Source organism: Sander vitreus, chromosome 7 (genome assembly GCF_031162955.1).
Source record: "Sander vitreus isolate 19-12246 chromosome 7, sanVit1, whole genome shotgun sequence".
Classification (NCBI taxonomy): domain Eukaryota; kingdom Metazoa; phylum Chordata; class Actinopteri; order Perciformes; family Percidae; genus Sander; species Sander vitreus.
Window position 1 is genome coordinate 11,859,176 of NC_135861.1, and position 16,156 is coordinate 11,875,331.

Consider the following 16,156-nt stretch of genomic DNA (forward strand, 5'->3'; position numbering starts at 1 on the left):
CGCACGCATGCACCCACGCACACACTTTCTCCCCCTACCTCACCACCCAAGACCCTTTTTCAGCATGTCCAGCTGCAGCTCTTTTTAACTGCACTGTCATGAAATGTTAGCTGCCTACTCAGCACTCATTCTCATCATAATCAATTTAGATCTACTGCTGAGGAGTAATTGAGTGTATTTTTTCCTCTCATTGAGTCAGAGGGTTTATCTGTCCACAGAGGAACAACATCTGTGATAATAATGTGAATTAGTTTTGGTTTAGTTAACAAGGTTAGGATCACCTGGATTGTTTGTGGTGTTAAAATGATTGAATGGAGATTAATGAAGTAGATGTTATGGTATTCTGTGCATTTTGAAAAACTGTAAAAAGAAAACAACTGAAGCTCCTCCTATCTGGTTCCCCTTGGTATTTTCAGCAGTGTAAACCCAAAGTAGCTTCTTTTAACACCACTATGTTCATAAAATAGTTTGTCATTAAATATAGCAGTCTCAAGTAGGGTTCCAACTAACAATAACTTCTAAACCACATGAGGTCTACCGGTAATACTAGTCCTGTGTGAATTGAGCTTAGCAGCATGGGGTTTTGACACTTTATTGATGTGGTTCACATTATGAAATTACAGTAACACTAAACACTACAAAGAATAATCATCAGTTCCCTTTCTTAAAATAAAATAGATTTTACAGCATCCAATGCATAAAATCCCTGCTCGAAATGGCGAAGAATGTGTGTCACTGCTAATAAAACAGTAATTAACCGATTTCCCCAACTCACTCACTGCAGACACAGTCACAGCTGCTATTGAAGCTGTTGTTAGTTTATGCTGTGGAGAAAAAAACAAAAACATCACAAAAACATCATATTTGATTTTCCTTGGAGGATGGTGCAATGTTTTCTCTCTATTTTGGAGTAAAGTTAATGTTTTTGCTTGTCTCAGTCCTCGCATTGATCATTCCTCTGTAGTTACACCAGCTCTTAATGGCCTCGCAGCCATGAATATTAGATACACTTCCCTTCACCCCACAGCACAAATATGATGAGCCAGCCTGACGGAAACTAACAGTGCTGTATGAGTATCCGTCTGGGTTTAAAAAAAAAATGAATCAGGCTGTGGTTTTACCATAATGCATGAATTAATGCAAAGATGCCTGCATGAACACGCAGAAACAAAAGAAGCACAATTCCGGTCAAAGCCGTTTTAATATTGTGTTCAAAGTCATTGTTTGTCTCTGCTGGTGCTGTTTGTCGGCCTAGTTTTATGTATATTTGGAAGCGTGTTTTGCAGTCATGTAGTGATAGTGTATATTCTCCTGAGTGAGATTAGCTTCAATATGAGCATATTAACAGAGATGCTCGGTTACAAACCATTATTTCAGGGAGAGAGACAGAGAGAGAGAGAGAGAGAGAGAAAAGGTGAGGGAGGGAAAGGAGGATGTGACAGAGACACGCAAAGAGTGGAGGGAGTCATTATCTTCACACGATTTTAAAAGATTCACTGCTTTCTTTCAGTGCTGCTCGTCACTGGACTGCCATTATCGCTGTCTAGTTATCGTTTGAGTGTGTTGGACTCAAACTATAGTTCCTGTATTTTCACTGCTGTATTGGAGGATGCTTTGACCGAGGCTGCATACATGTTCTTCTGAGAAATGTGTGAGCAGGTTGGAGTTTCCCTCCACATTGCTTCTCGTTTGTGCGGACATTTACTGTAGAGGGAGATAGTATCTAAAGGAGCTGTGTGGCTGTGTCTGACACAAAGAAGGAGACATGGCAGGGGACCTCGTGGTTGGGATGCTCTATAACTTATTACTACCACTGCTCCTGCTGACTGGTGAGTTGCCGTCTGTTTAATGGTTCTATTCATATGCATTTATAGGCTATGATAGAAATTACATTTCTGATGTGTTCCTCTCCAGGGTTCAGTTAGAAAGGAACAAGGTCATATTAGGTTTAAATATGCAAACAGTATTTCTCCAGCAAGTTCAGGTCTTGAGTTTTGAGTCTTTACGTGTCTTATGGAGATGCTGAAATATTCTACTAAATCAAATAATCTTGAATTAATTTCACTGGCTGTTATTTCTGTATAGAATCAGCATTAGGTATATTTGAAATATATTGGTTATAATTCCTCCCTTTAGTGGAAACAGGTTATATTCAAGGGGGCATATTGATGAGTTGGAGTCATTTTTTTTAAAGATAATTTTTTGGGGCATTTTAAGGCCTTTATTTTCACAGGACAGATGAAGACATGAAAGGGGAGAGAGAGAGGGAATGACATGCAGCAAAAGGCCTGAGGTCAGAGTCAAACCCGCGGCCGATGCGTTGAGGAGTAAACCTCTATATGTGTGCGCCTGCTCTACCAATTGAGCTAACCCGTCCACGCACGATGAGTTGGAGTTATTGTAGTAAAGCTAGTACATGTGTGCTTACTGTTGCAGACAGCTGGCTTTTTGCTTAATGGTATTGAGGAAATGCACAACACTGATTCAGTTTCAGGGATTAATATGGCTTTCTAGGTGCATTCATATCTTATGATATACGAGTCTTGAGTATTGCTATTGAGCCAGCGTTTTGCAAGAAGCAATTCAGGTGTGAGACAGACCACGCTGACCACAGAAGATTTACCTGAGCAGTATTTTTCTATCTACTGTGATTTGAATTGTGAAGTATACTGTGTACCTTTGACTGTTGGACACTATGTGGGGTCTTAGGTACCCGCTGTTTAACCTCCCATAAGGTGATGATAATTTGAAAATGTGGAAGTATTAAACAATATTACATTTGATTTGCAAAATGGCAAAAAGTTATTTGTTGCAGTTATGTTGTTGTGATAAATGAATAAATAGATCACTTTCATTTCCTTTCTTGTATTCACCATAATTGCAAAGGCAATTTTATTTTTAAAGCACCTTTCATTACATGTAAACTCAAAGTGCTTTACATTAAAAGATAAATTATAAAATATATATTAAGATACACTATGCACTAACATGCACGTGCAGCCGGACCGGCTATTAAAACAAAGAACAGAGAAACTCGGATTACAACACACACACACACACACACACACACACACACACACACACACACACACACACACAGAGAGGGAGTGTGACTTCATTCTCTGATTAGGACACCATTACTCCACTATATCTTCACATAGCAAATTGTTGTTTACGCTATATTAATGTTCTAAATGTTGAGTACAGCCCCTTTAATTAAAATATCTGAGTACTTCTTCCCCCACTGCTGAAATCTCACTCTAGGCACAGGTGTCTTTATTCCATGTTCTTTCATTGTTAATGCTGAGACACAGCACTTCGGAGGTAAGATGAACTGTGGTAATTTCATTTTAGAATGTATTTGTATACGTTTACAAACACTCACAATAACACTTACACAGGTTATTTGCTTCTTTGTTTTTTGGTTAATGTGACCTGTTTGTGATATAAAGAACAGAGTACGAAAAAAATGTCTACAAATGAATTGATTCAGACCATTTCTGTCTAACAGATAAAGTACGTGTGTTCTTTTCTTCTGTACCTCAGCCTCTTCGTTCCGCTACAATGGTCTGTCAGTGGTGTATTTCCTGTTTTTGCTCACCTTGCCGCTGCTGCCGAACCCAAGCCTGGTCACTATGAAAGGTGAGAGGGGCACCAGAGACAAATTACAATTTATTTATAATTTTACAGGGGCTTGCTCTCACCCAGTTAAAAAGTGTCAACATCTTGATGCAAACGTCTACAGTAAACCTACTAAGCTTGAAATTAATTTATGATCGTTCCCGAGGTTCAGTCATTTGTGTCTGCAATTAAAGATGATCACATTAAAATAAGATCATTCCGCCATGATACAAATAATATCTATTGAAACAGAGGCCACTGTTAATTTCCTCTATAAATAATGAAGTATAGTAATAGTAATTTTTCGAAGTATTTCAAGTTATGTAGAGGAAACATTTCCTGTGATACTCTATATTAAATTCAAGGTTGTGTATATTTTGGACAGCACTGTCCTTTCTGCATCTGCATGTGTTTAACTGTAATGCAAGACACTGATCTAAATCCATGAAAAACTATTTGAACGTAATATCAATTTGGAAACTTAGCTGAACTGTAAACTCTTAAATTATGAAAATAAACTTGTAAATGTTCTGTCATATTTTGATGTGGAAAAATAAAAGAGGGAGAGAAGCGGAGATTAAGCACAAGAGATAATATTGTGGAAGTGTGTGTGTGTGTGCTTGCTTGCTGCATGTGTGTGCACTTTCTCTGTATTGATCACAACATTTTGATGAATTAAAATATCTGTACCCCTCCCTCAAAGTACTTTGTAAAGGGGATGCGGTTGGAACGGTCAAATCAATTATACATAGCCTGGTAATTACAGTGAGGAATTAAAAGATGTGAATGTCAGCATTTTGACAGCATTTGTTTTCTTTCTTTCACTTTCCATCCCTCCATCTAAAAAACTGTTTGCCTTTCAGCTTGTCTTTGAAAGCTTCATAGATCCCACATTTATCTTCATCTCCCTAATATGATCTCACTCTCCTTGGTCTAAGTGGTCAAGTGTGTACATCCTGTGTGCATTTGTTTCATGGTTTTTTTTGTACATCCAGCTATACTTGGGAGAGTGTATGTGTGTATTCCTTATTGGGAAACGAAGCTTTTAGTAAAAATCCTGAACATCAACAGCACATTTGCAGGCTCAGCTCATGTTGAGCCACATCAGCTATTAATGCTTTTGTATCTCCAACCTTTTGATCACACGTGTCAAACTCAAGACTGAGATTACGAACTGGTACATTTGTTTGAAAACAAACAAATTCATTGTTAAGCTACCCATTTACTGCATTTCATTCTCATATTTAATGTCATTAATTAATCATCGCAAATTAATGTATATGAAATTTGTGCATTTCTTTTTACCTCACATACTGATTTGTCATTATTTTGTTTGGATAGGTACAGTCTATCAAAGAGGAATATTATTTATTATTTTACCAAATCACAATTTAAATTTGGTGTTTTTTTTTATTTAAACATTATAGGTAGTAACACTTCTTCGTAAATCCATGACTAAGTTTGTGTGCAAAGTCCTTGCTATGTTCTTATTAACTGTGAGCTAGTTTCAGATTTACTAAATCAGGTTAAACCATTAGAACTTTTTTTTTAACCAATTATCAGGAGCAACAACCCCCAAGGCTTAGTGTGATAAGATGAGACGTCGGTCATTTAAACAATCATGAACCTAAATGTGCTCTTTTCTAAGCCTTGTAATCTACTTAACCTGAAAATAATTTTCCAAATCACTACCCAGACAGAAATAACAGGATGCAAAATTGATCTGTTTTGACCCTAACTTTTTTTGATTTGATCTACTCGCCTTTGTATTTTGAGAAACATTAAGGGGTTTTCCCCATTTTTAGTCGTGCTAGCATCATGGCTCTAGGTATGACTGACGGTCTATCGATCGGTCTGTCAGTTTTGGCTGAGTGTGAAATATTTGAACACTGTAGGCTGGATTATCGAGAAATTGGGTACAGACATTTATCTGCATTCAAGATAAACAGATCTTGTGACTTTAAACCTGCTTAACATCAGCATGTTAGTATTATTATTGTGAGCAGGTTAGCATGCTGATATTAGCATTTAGCTCAAGCCACCACTGTGCCTAAGTGCAGCCTCACAGAGCCACTAGCACAGCTGTAGTCTTGTCAAATAAACAGTGAGGCTGCTACAGCAAATGTTGAAATGGGACTTGTTTCCATGCAGTCACCAAGCATCATCTGGAGGCACATGTGGCCACTTCTGCAATGGCTTCAACAATCAGCACCTGCCGTGGTTTGAAACAAAGTGGAGTTTGTAGGAACGGTTCATCTAAGGAACCTACTAGATATAGCATAACTATAACGCACTTGGATACCTAGACACACATATCTCACTTTAACCATTGAACCATTTCAATGTAAAATACTGCCTAGGAGACAATATTTAACTGAAAAATGTCTTTAAGAGAAGTACGGGGTCCATCAATTTGTGTGTGTGTGTGTGTGTGTGTGTGTGTGTGTTTGTGTGTGTGTGTGGGTGCCATCAGATCTCAGCCAAAACTCTTATATGTGGTGGTGCTGCTGTCTCTCTCTAAGTATACAAAGTAGTATGATTGATTTATCAAAGGTTATAATCTCCTTTAAAGCATTTAATCAGGAGAATAATTATATATGAGTAGAATGGGAGACCACAAACACATGAGTTACAGCAACTACAGAAAACAACTTTTAAAATGCTTAAAACATGCTTAAAATACTTGTTATTCAATTCCTCCTGGTCTCTCTCATTTGCTGCTCTATTCAGGTAAAACGGGTCAGTTCTTGCGGCTGATCATCTATACTAGTTTGACATTCCTGACCCTGCAGTGCTTCATGCAGATCCCCTTCGCCTACATCCCTCCACATGGTAAAACAAGCTTGTGACACTTCACAGACTAACATTGTTCTTGTAAAATAAAATGTCACCAGTCCTGTGAGTGGACTTTAAGGAAATATTGGTTGAATTGACTGTGAAAAAGGACAAAGAGATACATATGTATCAAGTCCCTTTTGTCATGTAAAATGTAAAATTTTCAGGAATTAAGAAAAACAGATTTGTTCCCAGTTTGATGACCATGTGTTTTTTTGTTTTTTTAACAGTTAGCGGCCACTGGGAAGATGTCCTCTACCATTTGGGCATTATAAGGTATGGGAGCACATCAGTGGTTATGCAGTTTTATAGATATCCAAAAACTTCAAATAACATCTACGTTACATTACTTCTAACCATTTTAGATTGCTTTTCTATCTTTCAGACAGCCTTCTAGTTCAGTTTGTTTTCAGTGCGGTATTAAAATCAACATATTAAGGCTTGAAATGTGAATTACATAACAAGTTACGCATTTTTGTTTTGTTGTCATTGTTAAATGGTTAAGCAGTACCAATAATGTAATAATGACAAATGGAAACTGCATGTTTTACTATCTGGAGAAAGTCTTAGCGATTTGATTTACATACCTTTCTGGTATGAATGGAGATCAGTGGAGATTAAACCTATGATAATGCCTGTGTGTTTCCAGATTCAGCTCGGTTGATGCTGGGAACATTGTGCGTCTCCTGGCCCCAGATGTGGGCCTCCTCTTCTCTTCCCTCTTCATACTGAGGCTGTGCAAAAAACGACTGCACCCTGTGCCCCAAGTAAGCATGCATGAGAACGGAATACCGCCATCTGACCCCGAGGTAAGTGCGGGCACACATCAACAATGACTGTAACTTTACATTGCTTTACTCTAAGATACCACATTGATATCAATCTCATTGTTTCATGGGTCTGGCAGGAAGTGGAAATCTCTGAAACAGAGTCTGAGGGAGGAAGTGACACAGAGGGCTCGTTCTTTGACAGCTCAGATGAGACTACGGTGCCAGTTCAGTCGAGTCCGCCCCAGTTTGTCCAGAAGCTGATAGTGTTTGCAGCCGGACTGCGGCTGCTGATGTCAGCAATCATGAACACAGCAGGGAAAGTGGTGGTGACTTTACTGCTGGGGCTGGCAGGTACAATACAGCAGCTGGTGTGAGCATGCAGCTGTATTATAGTAGTTTTACTGTAAAGTGTTAAGAAGTTTTGTCTAATTCACTTTTTTCTCTTGGCTTCTCATACTGTGTGTGTGTGTGTGTGTGTGTGTGTGTGTGTGTGTGTGTGTGTGTGTGTGTGTGTGTGTGTGTGTGTGTGTGTGTGTGTGTGTGTGTGTGTGTGTGTGTGTGTGTGTGTGTGTGTGTGTGTGTGGTACACAGGTATCACGCTGCCATCCCTCACCTCAGGTGTGTATTTCGGGGTGTTTCTCGGACTGGTGTGGTGGTGGGTGTTCAGCCGCTCCATCAGCCTGTTGCTCTTCAGCTCCCTGTGTGTGATGATGGCCATTTTCAGTGGAGGACATCTGCTGGCTCTGTACCTCTACCAGCTGCCTCTGTCCCAGCAGCTTGTGCCACCAGAAGATATCTACGCCAGGTACAGAAGTCATTAAAAAGTAGGATTACACTGATATTGGACTGATCTGGTGTTTTTTTATTAAACATTAGGTATCAGCAATATCAGCTGGTTTTAATCTTATGCCACACAAATACAAATTATGGGCTCCCAGTTTTTCTGTGAATTACTGAGGACAAATATTTCAATACAAGGTGCATCTTCCTTAGAATCAGGTCACTGAGTTAATCATTTTCGTCTCTGCACCTGCTTTAATTTAAATGTGGAATTATTACCATTAAAATTCACTTTGCATCATTCACTTTGGCTATTTTATGTTTGCATTTACGCCATATAATATATGGTGTGGAGATGAGAAAGAGCACATATTTTTGCCAGGTAAAAAAAGATTTAGTCCTTTACCTTCTTCCAGGTTGATTTATCTCTTTTTCACTCTCCTTAAAGTTTGACTATACACAAGCTCACATGTATTCTTATTCCTCTCTACACTCTAACTCTCACTTCCACCATCTCTCCTTTCGTTCTTCCTTTCCATCTCCATCCTGCACTCCTTCCCCTCCACCTGTCCCAGGTTGTTTGGTATGACAGGAGTGGTCAGAACCAACAGCTCAGACCTACACACTCTTGGTCTGCACCCACATGTCAGCTGGCCTGACTTCATCAACCCTTTTGTTCTACTGCTGCTCTACTACACACTGTTGGCTCTGCTGCACAAATGGGTCCATATCACGGAGGAGGTTTGTGTTGAGTATTCGTGGGAATTATATCCTGTTAGATATTGTATGCGTGTGACGTTGGTGCTTCACAGGATATTTTATTTAGGGTTACGCATACATGGGCTAGTCACTACTCTACTACTGCTAATATGATATCGGCCTCTTATAGTATATTACTAGTATGTATCGCTACGACTTGTGCAAACATTACTGCTACTAGTAGCAGTACTGTCGCTACAACTCCTACTGGTACCACACTGCTACTGTACCATAAAACTGCAACCTCTGCTCCATCTACGGGGTTCAAAATACATTCAAAAAGTCCAGCAGCAGTCAGCAGAACCCACATATTTGAATTTGCTTTTTTTTCTGTTTTTTCTGTTTTATTTAATTTTTCATTTTCAATATATTTTTTACAGGGTCAAAAAGCTCATTTTCTTCCAGGGAGACAAAAGCTAATTTCCAGAGTCTTCTTGCTAATGCTGGAGGGTTGGCAATGCTAAATACTACTTCTAATTCTACGGCTACTACCACTGGCACAACTGGACATTTTATTAGCATTACTTCCAGTGCTAAACACGCAGGCGCACACACTTCACCCAGTATTTAGACGTAGTCATATAACCAGTATATAAACTTACGTGGCAGGCTTTGATTAGCTGTTGTGTTTCTCAGGATACTGTTGTTGTTGATGATGAGGAGGAGTGTGAGAGTCCAGTAGAAAGTCCAGAGCCTCCTCCAAGTTTCTCCAGGGTCATCTACATCTCAGGAGATAAGCAGGAGGTAACCTACAAACATGGATATGTTTCTCCTTAATTGTATTGTTGGGTCACTGGAATATTGTTTCAGTATTCTGCTGTTTTGCTCATTGTTATGAGTACTGGATAATAATATCAGGTACATATCTGTACATACTCATGGTTTTACTGCTATTCACCTCTAGTCTACAAGTTAGCATTTCAAAATTAGCATCCTACAATTATTCATAACCAACCTAAGATTCTCTGAATTATCAGATGCTGAACAGCACGGATGATGAAACCTATCTACCTGACGAGGTAAGTTGTTTTATTGATAAATCTTGTTTTCAAGATTAATCATGTTTTGGACTCATAATAAGGTGAGCCATGTGAATACTCGTCTAAATTTACAGTTATGATGTGCTCTTCGCTTAGCCAATGATTTTAATAGCGGGGAGTTCCTGGCAAGATGTCCATAGAAATCAACTGGGATCTCTGTTAGGAGGCGCAGGGTACACAAACTGTTACGCTCCACCACAGTATGAAGGCGAAGACTTCCCATCACTTGGTAATCATCACACTCAAATCTCTAAATACATGACCTCAGCAACAACTGCTTTCATTTATTTGAATAGATCGACTACATGTGTGGTTGTCCTCAGAACCTCAGCAATACATTAGTCTTGCCAATATCTTTCATTTCATCCTTAACTCCTTCCCTTCCTTGTGCTAGAGACAGAAAGTGAGGGAGAAATGGGGGGAAAGTGTGAAGATGACCTGAAGACTCTAACAGAGACTTCACCTCCCCCCTCAGGCCCAAGTGGCCTGGTCATCTTTGGACATCTGGTGCAAAGACACAGCTATGTCAGCGCCCTTATCATCATGATGGTAAACTATACTGACATTGTTTTACTTTTTTGTGGCGAGTCTTTCAGCAACCATGACTAGTGCCATCATGGAGGTTGACAGGAAAGGACAAATATCAGAAAAGCAAACATTGTTCTGGTGTAGGTGTAGCATAGGTCAGCTCAGTACTGTAAATAAGATAATATATATTTATCTGTGTGTGTGTGTGTGTGTGTGTGTGTGTGTGTGTGTGTGTGTGTGTGTGTGTGTGTGTGTTGCTCACAGCTAAACTATTAACTGACCAGAGAGGCTGGTACAGATGAGTATAAAATACTATAAAAATGTAAACCAAAATTAAAAAATCCCCAAAAAAGACCACTATTATTTAAATGTGTTTAGAAATTGATGTAACTGTCTTTTCATTATTGGGTAGTCTTTCAATTATTTTTTATTATAGTGAAAGGAAATTTTCTAGAGTCAAAGGTGATGTCTTCAAATTGCTTAATCATGATTCAATTTACAATGGCATACAGGAGGAGCTGGAACCAGACAATGTTGTTGACTTAATGATCATCATAATAGTTGGTGTCCGCTTTCTTTGACTGACTAACTTTAGTGTGAGCAACGTTAAAGGTTTAAAGGTTTTTTTTTACAACTTGTTTGCTAGTTTAGCTAACCAGCTGACAATATCTGAACAAAAATCCAATAAATAGCCTTAACGTTAAAATATTGTGTTGAGTAATAACATTAAGAAAGTTAGCTAACGTTAGCTTAGCTAGCTAGTAACTTGAACCGCCTAAACTCGTTGGCAGAAAATGCAATAATAGTGCAAAAAAAAAGACATAAATAGCTGTTTGGCTGCAACAATGTCACCATATCTAAAATATGTGATATTAGGTGTGGAGTATCACCTACAACAACTGGCTGACTTTCGCCCTGCTGGTGTGGTCCTGTGGAATTTGGATGATGCGAGACCGGCGCCGCTACGCCATGATGTCCGCCCCGTTCCTGGCTGTCTACGGCACCGTCCTGCTGGTGCTGGGCTTCCTGAGCGGGCTGCGTCTGAGCCGGGCCGAGCTGTACCCTGGTCTCCCACCGGCTGTCATAATGGACTTCGACCTGAACGGTTATCACCCTGCGCCCTGTGTTCACCTGGGAGCAAAGGTGAGGCGGAGAAAGAGGACATGAAAATACTTTGTATTGAGATTAATTCAAAACGGTATGAGGTCAGCGAAAGATTAGAAAAAGAAAGCCTGAGTATGGAAAAGACTCTAACTCAATCTCACTACACCTATTTATTAAAGAGTCTTTATGCTCTTTCCACAGATAAAGCTCATGTTAAAAGCACCTAAAGAAAGTATGTTATGGTATTAAATAAACAGCACATTTTTAAAATTATACAAATTGTTTTACTTATAAATTACTAGTTGTTTAACATATGGCCAATCTTATTGTAGGAGTGTTTTGATTTGATCAAAAGTTGCATCTTTCTGGCAGCATGAGCATTTATACCAGCTACTGTCATCAGATTATTTTTTACATTTCTATATTGTTAAATTTAGATTGGTGCATGGAAATACCACACATATATTGGACCAGTGACAAAAACAGGAAGAATACAGAAACACAGAAATATCCCATGTGGAATAAACCAGGATTATTCAAATTATGTCAGGTGTGTACATGTAGGATCCCATCGTTTACAGTAAGAAGATGATTAAGAAAATGGGCTTTCAGGGTCTTTAAAGCAGATGGGATAGGTAGCGCTTAGCATTTACAGAAATTGACCAATTCTTAACATGACTGACAATAAAACACTTTCAGATCAATTAATTCAAAGTCTGGTAAGTTACACACATATTAATTGTAACCTAACTATTTTTACTATAGCAGATTGTAAAAATGTGTGTACACTTTATGTTTTGTACTCATAATACACTGTGTGTGCAGGTCTTCTACAGCTTCAGCTTTTGGTTGATGTTTCGTCAGCAGCTAAAGGAGAGAGAGGAGGAGCAGAGCTTAAAGGAGGAATCTATCGATGAAGTCAAAGTCGTGCCACGTAATTTCTTTTCAAATTGCTTTTACAAAGATTACAGCTACTGTGTTAGAGAATACCATTTAGTTTAGAGTAAAATAAATGTATCCCTTCTCTTCTTCTCATCCTATTCTAATTTTGTCTTCATCAATCAATTCCTCCCTGTCTCTGCTCGGCCTTCTCCTCCCCGTTCTTCTCTTCTTGGTTTCCTTCATATTAGCGGAGGAAAGTCCACCATCACCTCTGGTAGCGATGCTCATATCAGGAGTGAAAGGGACGCTGGTGAAATACTGGATCCTCTTCTGCTGCTCCATGTTCTTTGTGATTAGCTTCTCTGGAAAGGTATCTATTAACAAACAAAGAAGTCATTTTCATGACATGTCTAATAAACTTTTCCAAGCACTCACGCTCTGAGGGCGTGATATGAAGTCAAGAAACTACTGTGAATGTCACTGCAATAGTAATGACATTATAAGATGCATGCATTAATTATTCTGCTAAGGGCTTCAGGGCAAACATGTAGCCTAGTTATTTGTTTTGATAATCTTTCCCCATTATTGCCACCATTTTAAATCTCTGCTGTGGTAAACAAAATTTCCCACAGTGATTATGTAAAGTTCCTGTAATGCAATCAGTTACCATTCCACTTTATACAATGTGCATTTGCTCTGTCAAACACTAGAGAAAAATACACTCTATAATCTTTTGTAGATTAGGTAAATAATTCATCACAAAACTTTTACATGTACAGTAATTGAGATAGTCTACATGATTGTATAGTTGGAAAAAATCTGAGGTGAAGAAAAATGTTTAGTATGTTTTTACTTTTGTTTCATATGTTGTGTCTTTATTTCAAATACTGTAAATAATCTATAAGCATAATATATGTATGTGGGAACCACTAATATAAAGTTAATTACAAACAATTGTGCATTTACAAAAAATAATAATATCTGCATGTAGTCTCTCAGGACTTTTTGGGTCCAGAGGTCCCTGTAACATTTGGTAGATTTTAAGCAAATAACTGCCCATCATATTTGATTTGATTTAAATGTACCTAATCATGTTTCACTTGCTTAGGTGGTTGTCTACAAGATCCTTTACATTGTCCTCTTCCTCTTCTGTGTTGTACTCTACCAGGTAAGTGGTTTTAGTGATCTGGCAGGTAAACTAGCAAACATTTAGTTTGTCTGCCTTTTGAAATGAAGTTAAGGGATGTAGGATTTAGCTATCCAGCTTCTTCAGTGGAACTGTTTCTTATAGAACACGCTGCGTCTCGTATAGTAAGTACTCTACATGTACGGTACACCTAAATTGACTATTATGTATACATTTATTCTCTGAGTAGATGACAAGTGGACATTTGCTATTGAGATTGCAGGGCTCAATAAGTGGAGAGGAACCCTGCTTTTAAAGTTCAGAAGTTATTGCATGAAATACAAAGCCACTATAGCTTCAGGTTCATCTTACACTGAAATGGGTTGAACCTAAATTATCATCAGTGAATCATTGGGCTGTTGTTTGTGCATAAAAAACGCTTGGCTCTCATATAAACTCTGTCGCTCGTCGATACTATTTTACAGTTAAAAGTATTGATTGTGACTCATAGACACATACACAGTCATTTTTTTGCTGCTGTTTTCGAGTTTTTCTCCCCTACCTTATGTTTCTGCTGACCTTTTAGAATCACGGTAGGCACTTAACAGGAAGGCCTAATGGCTGTGGAGGACCATTTGTCTGTTTGGACAACATCAGCAACACCCTGTGTTTTTACATACTGGAGTGTGATGAAAGAAATATAGGCAACACTGTTTTTATTAATGGTGTTTAGATATAACTCGTTGGGAAGATGCAGAATATTCAGGAAAAACTGTTTTACAGTGTTTTTTTCTCATTACTGGCACCAGGGGAATTATAAAACATGTACATGAGTGTAACAGTAGAATAAGCTGTGAAAATAAGATCTGTAGCTACAGAGAAAAGGTACTGCATCGGTCTATCTGGTTTCTCTCCCCTCAGATCTGTTATGACGTGTGGCGTCGGGTCCTGAAGACATTCTGGGCGGTGGTGGTCGGTTACTCCATGGTGGTGTTGATAGCCATCTACATGTACCAGTTTAAAAGTGTGTCTGGGCTGTTTAGACAGATCATGGGCATGTCGGAGGAAGGGTGAGTTTCCGTGCGTGTGCAAGTTTGTGAGTCTTTTGGGGAATTAAGCAAGAAAATTCATTGTGTTTAATGTTGAATTTTGTCAGACAGCAGACTTGACCCTTCTAGTAAGTTATCATATCATTACACCTGTCTTACCTTTCAGTCTTCGTGACCTGGGTTTGGAACGGTACAACACAGTGGAGCTGTTTGCACGTATCCTGCTTCCTGCTATGTTCCTATTGGCTTGTATCCTCCAGCTGCACTACTTCAACTCAGACTTTCTGACTCTCACTGACCTCGACAACGTACCTGTCAGACAGGCTTCCAGGTGAGATGGCAAGAATATGTGCTGGCAGGGAAAGAATGTCCTTCTCAAGTGTCAAGTGACAGTATCTTATCATTTCGTGATGCTGAAACTGTAATCCATGCATTTGTGTCTTTCCGACTTGATTACTGCATTGTCCTTTTTTTTCTGGTCTTCCAAATTGTGCCACTAGAGGCCTTCAACTTGCTTAGAACACTTCAGCCAGAATCCTGACAAAAACTAGAAAATATGATCACATAACACCCCTTCTGGCCTCTCTTCACTGGCTCCCAGTGCAAGCTAGAGCTGACTTTAAGATTCTTTTTTTGACATATTACGCCCTGCATGGACTCGCACCGCCTTATTTATCTGAGTTTATTACACCACATACACCGGCACGCACTCTTCACTCTCTTGATACTGGTCTCCTGGTCATTCCCCTAGCAAACAAAAAAAATCAGTTGGTTATAGACCATTCTCCTACCGTGCCCTTCATCTTTGGAATGGCCTCCCACTACATGTTAAAGAAGCTCACTCACATTTTTAAATCTAGTTTGAAAACCCACCTCTATTCATTATACTATAGTCAACTATAACACACCATCCTTTCTGCGTCCTTCACAAACAAACCTTTTTCACTTATTCTCTTTTGTTGCTGGTTTTGTATTGTTTATTATTACTTTAATGCTTTTCAATTGTTTTGTTGCTGCCTGTTATTTCTGTGTTCCTTTAATTGTAAAGTGCACTGAGACCATGATTAATGGTGATTTCACACATAAAATGTGATTGATTAATTAATTGATATCGCTAAATATATCTGGCAAGTAGAAATAACATAGATTTAACATATGACTTATATTACAGTAAATGTGTAAAGACATTAATTACAGAGCCTGCTTCATATAAACCAGTACCATTAAGGAAGTGCAATTCTTTCTTGGATTATAAAACAAGCACTTACTGTTGTGCCTGTATGTACGTTATATAAGTTGTGGTCGACCGCTAAACATGTTGATCTCATGTTGATGTTATCTATTCCATCCTTCTCTCCACCCAGAGAAGAAGAGCTCAGGAGTTCAGTCAATGTGATATCTGAGACGTAAGAGCTGCATTTATTCCTCCAAAAATGTGTACTCACATTTCAGATCACAATTAACTCTATCTCACGCAGTTGATTTATTGCCTGTAGATATAATCACTGTTTCATCAGTGAGCTGGCCACATTTGGTGTAAATGTATTGAATTGTATAGGCAGAATAATAAGTCCTGCTTAGGTTGTGTTAAAATAATTAAACATTGAGGTAATTAGTGACGTGACGGTATTGTAATGTTAACACAACTCTCTTTTTACTTTA

General features: G+C 38.7%; 2 protein-coding genes across 2 annotated transcripts in view; both read left to right on the top strand.

The window, feature by feature from the left end:
• Nucleotides 1-1,765: 1,765 nt before the first annotated feature.
• LOC144520188 (piezo-type mechanosensitive ion channel component 2-like) lies at nucleotides 1,766-10,247 on the top strand. The gene is made up of 11 exons (XM_078253856.1): nucleotides 1,766-1,829; nucleotides 3,547-3,642; nucleotides 6,352-6,453; nucleotides 6,687-6,732; nucleotides 7,106-7,265; nucleotides 7,364-7,577; nucleotides 7,818-8,031; nucleotides 8,582-8,747; nucleotides 9,402-9,509; nucleotides 9,743-9,784; nucleotides 10,200-10,247. The coding sequence occupies exons 1-11, from the start codon at nucleotides 1,766-1,768 to the stop codon at nucleotides 10,245-10,247; spliced, it is 1,260 nt and encodes a 419-aa protein (XP_078109982.1).
• A 1,028-nt stretch (nucleotides 10,248-11,275) lies between these two features.
• Nucleotides 11,276-16,156, top strand: part of LOC144520692 (piezo-type mechanosensitive ion channel component 2) — a 32,513-nt gene continuing 27,632 nt past the window's right edge. Inside the window, exons 1-7 of the mRNA XM_078254605.1 lie at nucleotides 11,276-11,476; nucleotides 12,263-12,371; nucleotides 12,568-12,689; nucleotides 13,428-13,487; nucleotides 14,367-14,515; nucleotides 14,661-14,825; nucleotides 15,859-15,900. Coding sequence (XP_078110731.1) covers nucleotides 11,276-11,476; nucleotides 12,263-12,371; nucleotides 12,568-12,689; nucleotides 13,428-13,487; nucleotides 14,367-14,515; nucleotides 14,661-14,825; nucleotides 15,859-15,900 — 848 coding nt within the window. The remainder of the gene's footprint in view (nucleotides 11,477-12,262; nucleotides 12,372-12,567; nucleotides 12,690-13,427; nucleotides 13,488-14,366; nucleotides 14,516-14,660; nucleotides 14,826-15,858; nucleotides 15,901-16,156) is intronic.

Bases quoted from the DNA above. Each gene is read 5' to 3' on its own strand.
- LOC144520188 (XM_078253856.1), top strand. From the start codon at position 1,766: ATGGCAGGGGACCTCGTGGTTGGGATGCTCTATAACTTATTACTACCA. The intron at 7,266-7,363 runs GTAAGTGCGGGC...TGGGTCTGGCAG, and splicing joins TACCGCCATCTGACCCCGAG to GAAGTGGAAATCTCTGAAAC. The intron at 8,032-8,581 runs GTACAGAAGTCA...CACCTGTCCCAG, and splicing joins CCAGAAGATATCTACGCCAG to GTTGTTTGGTATGACAGGAG.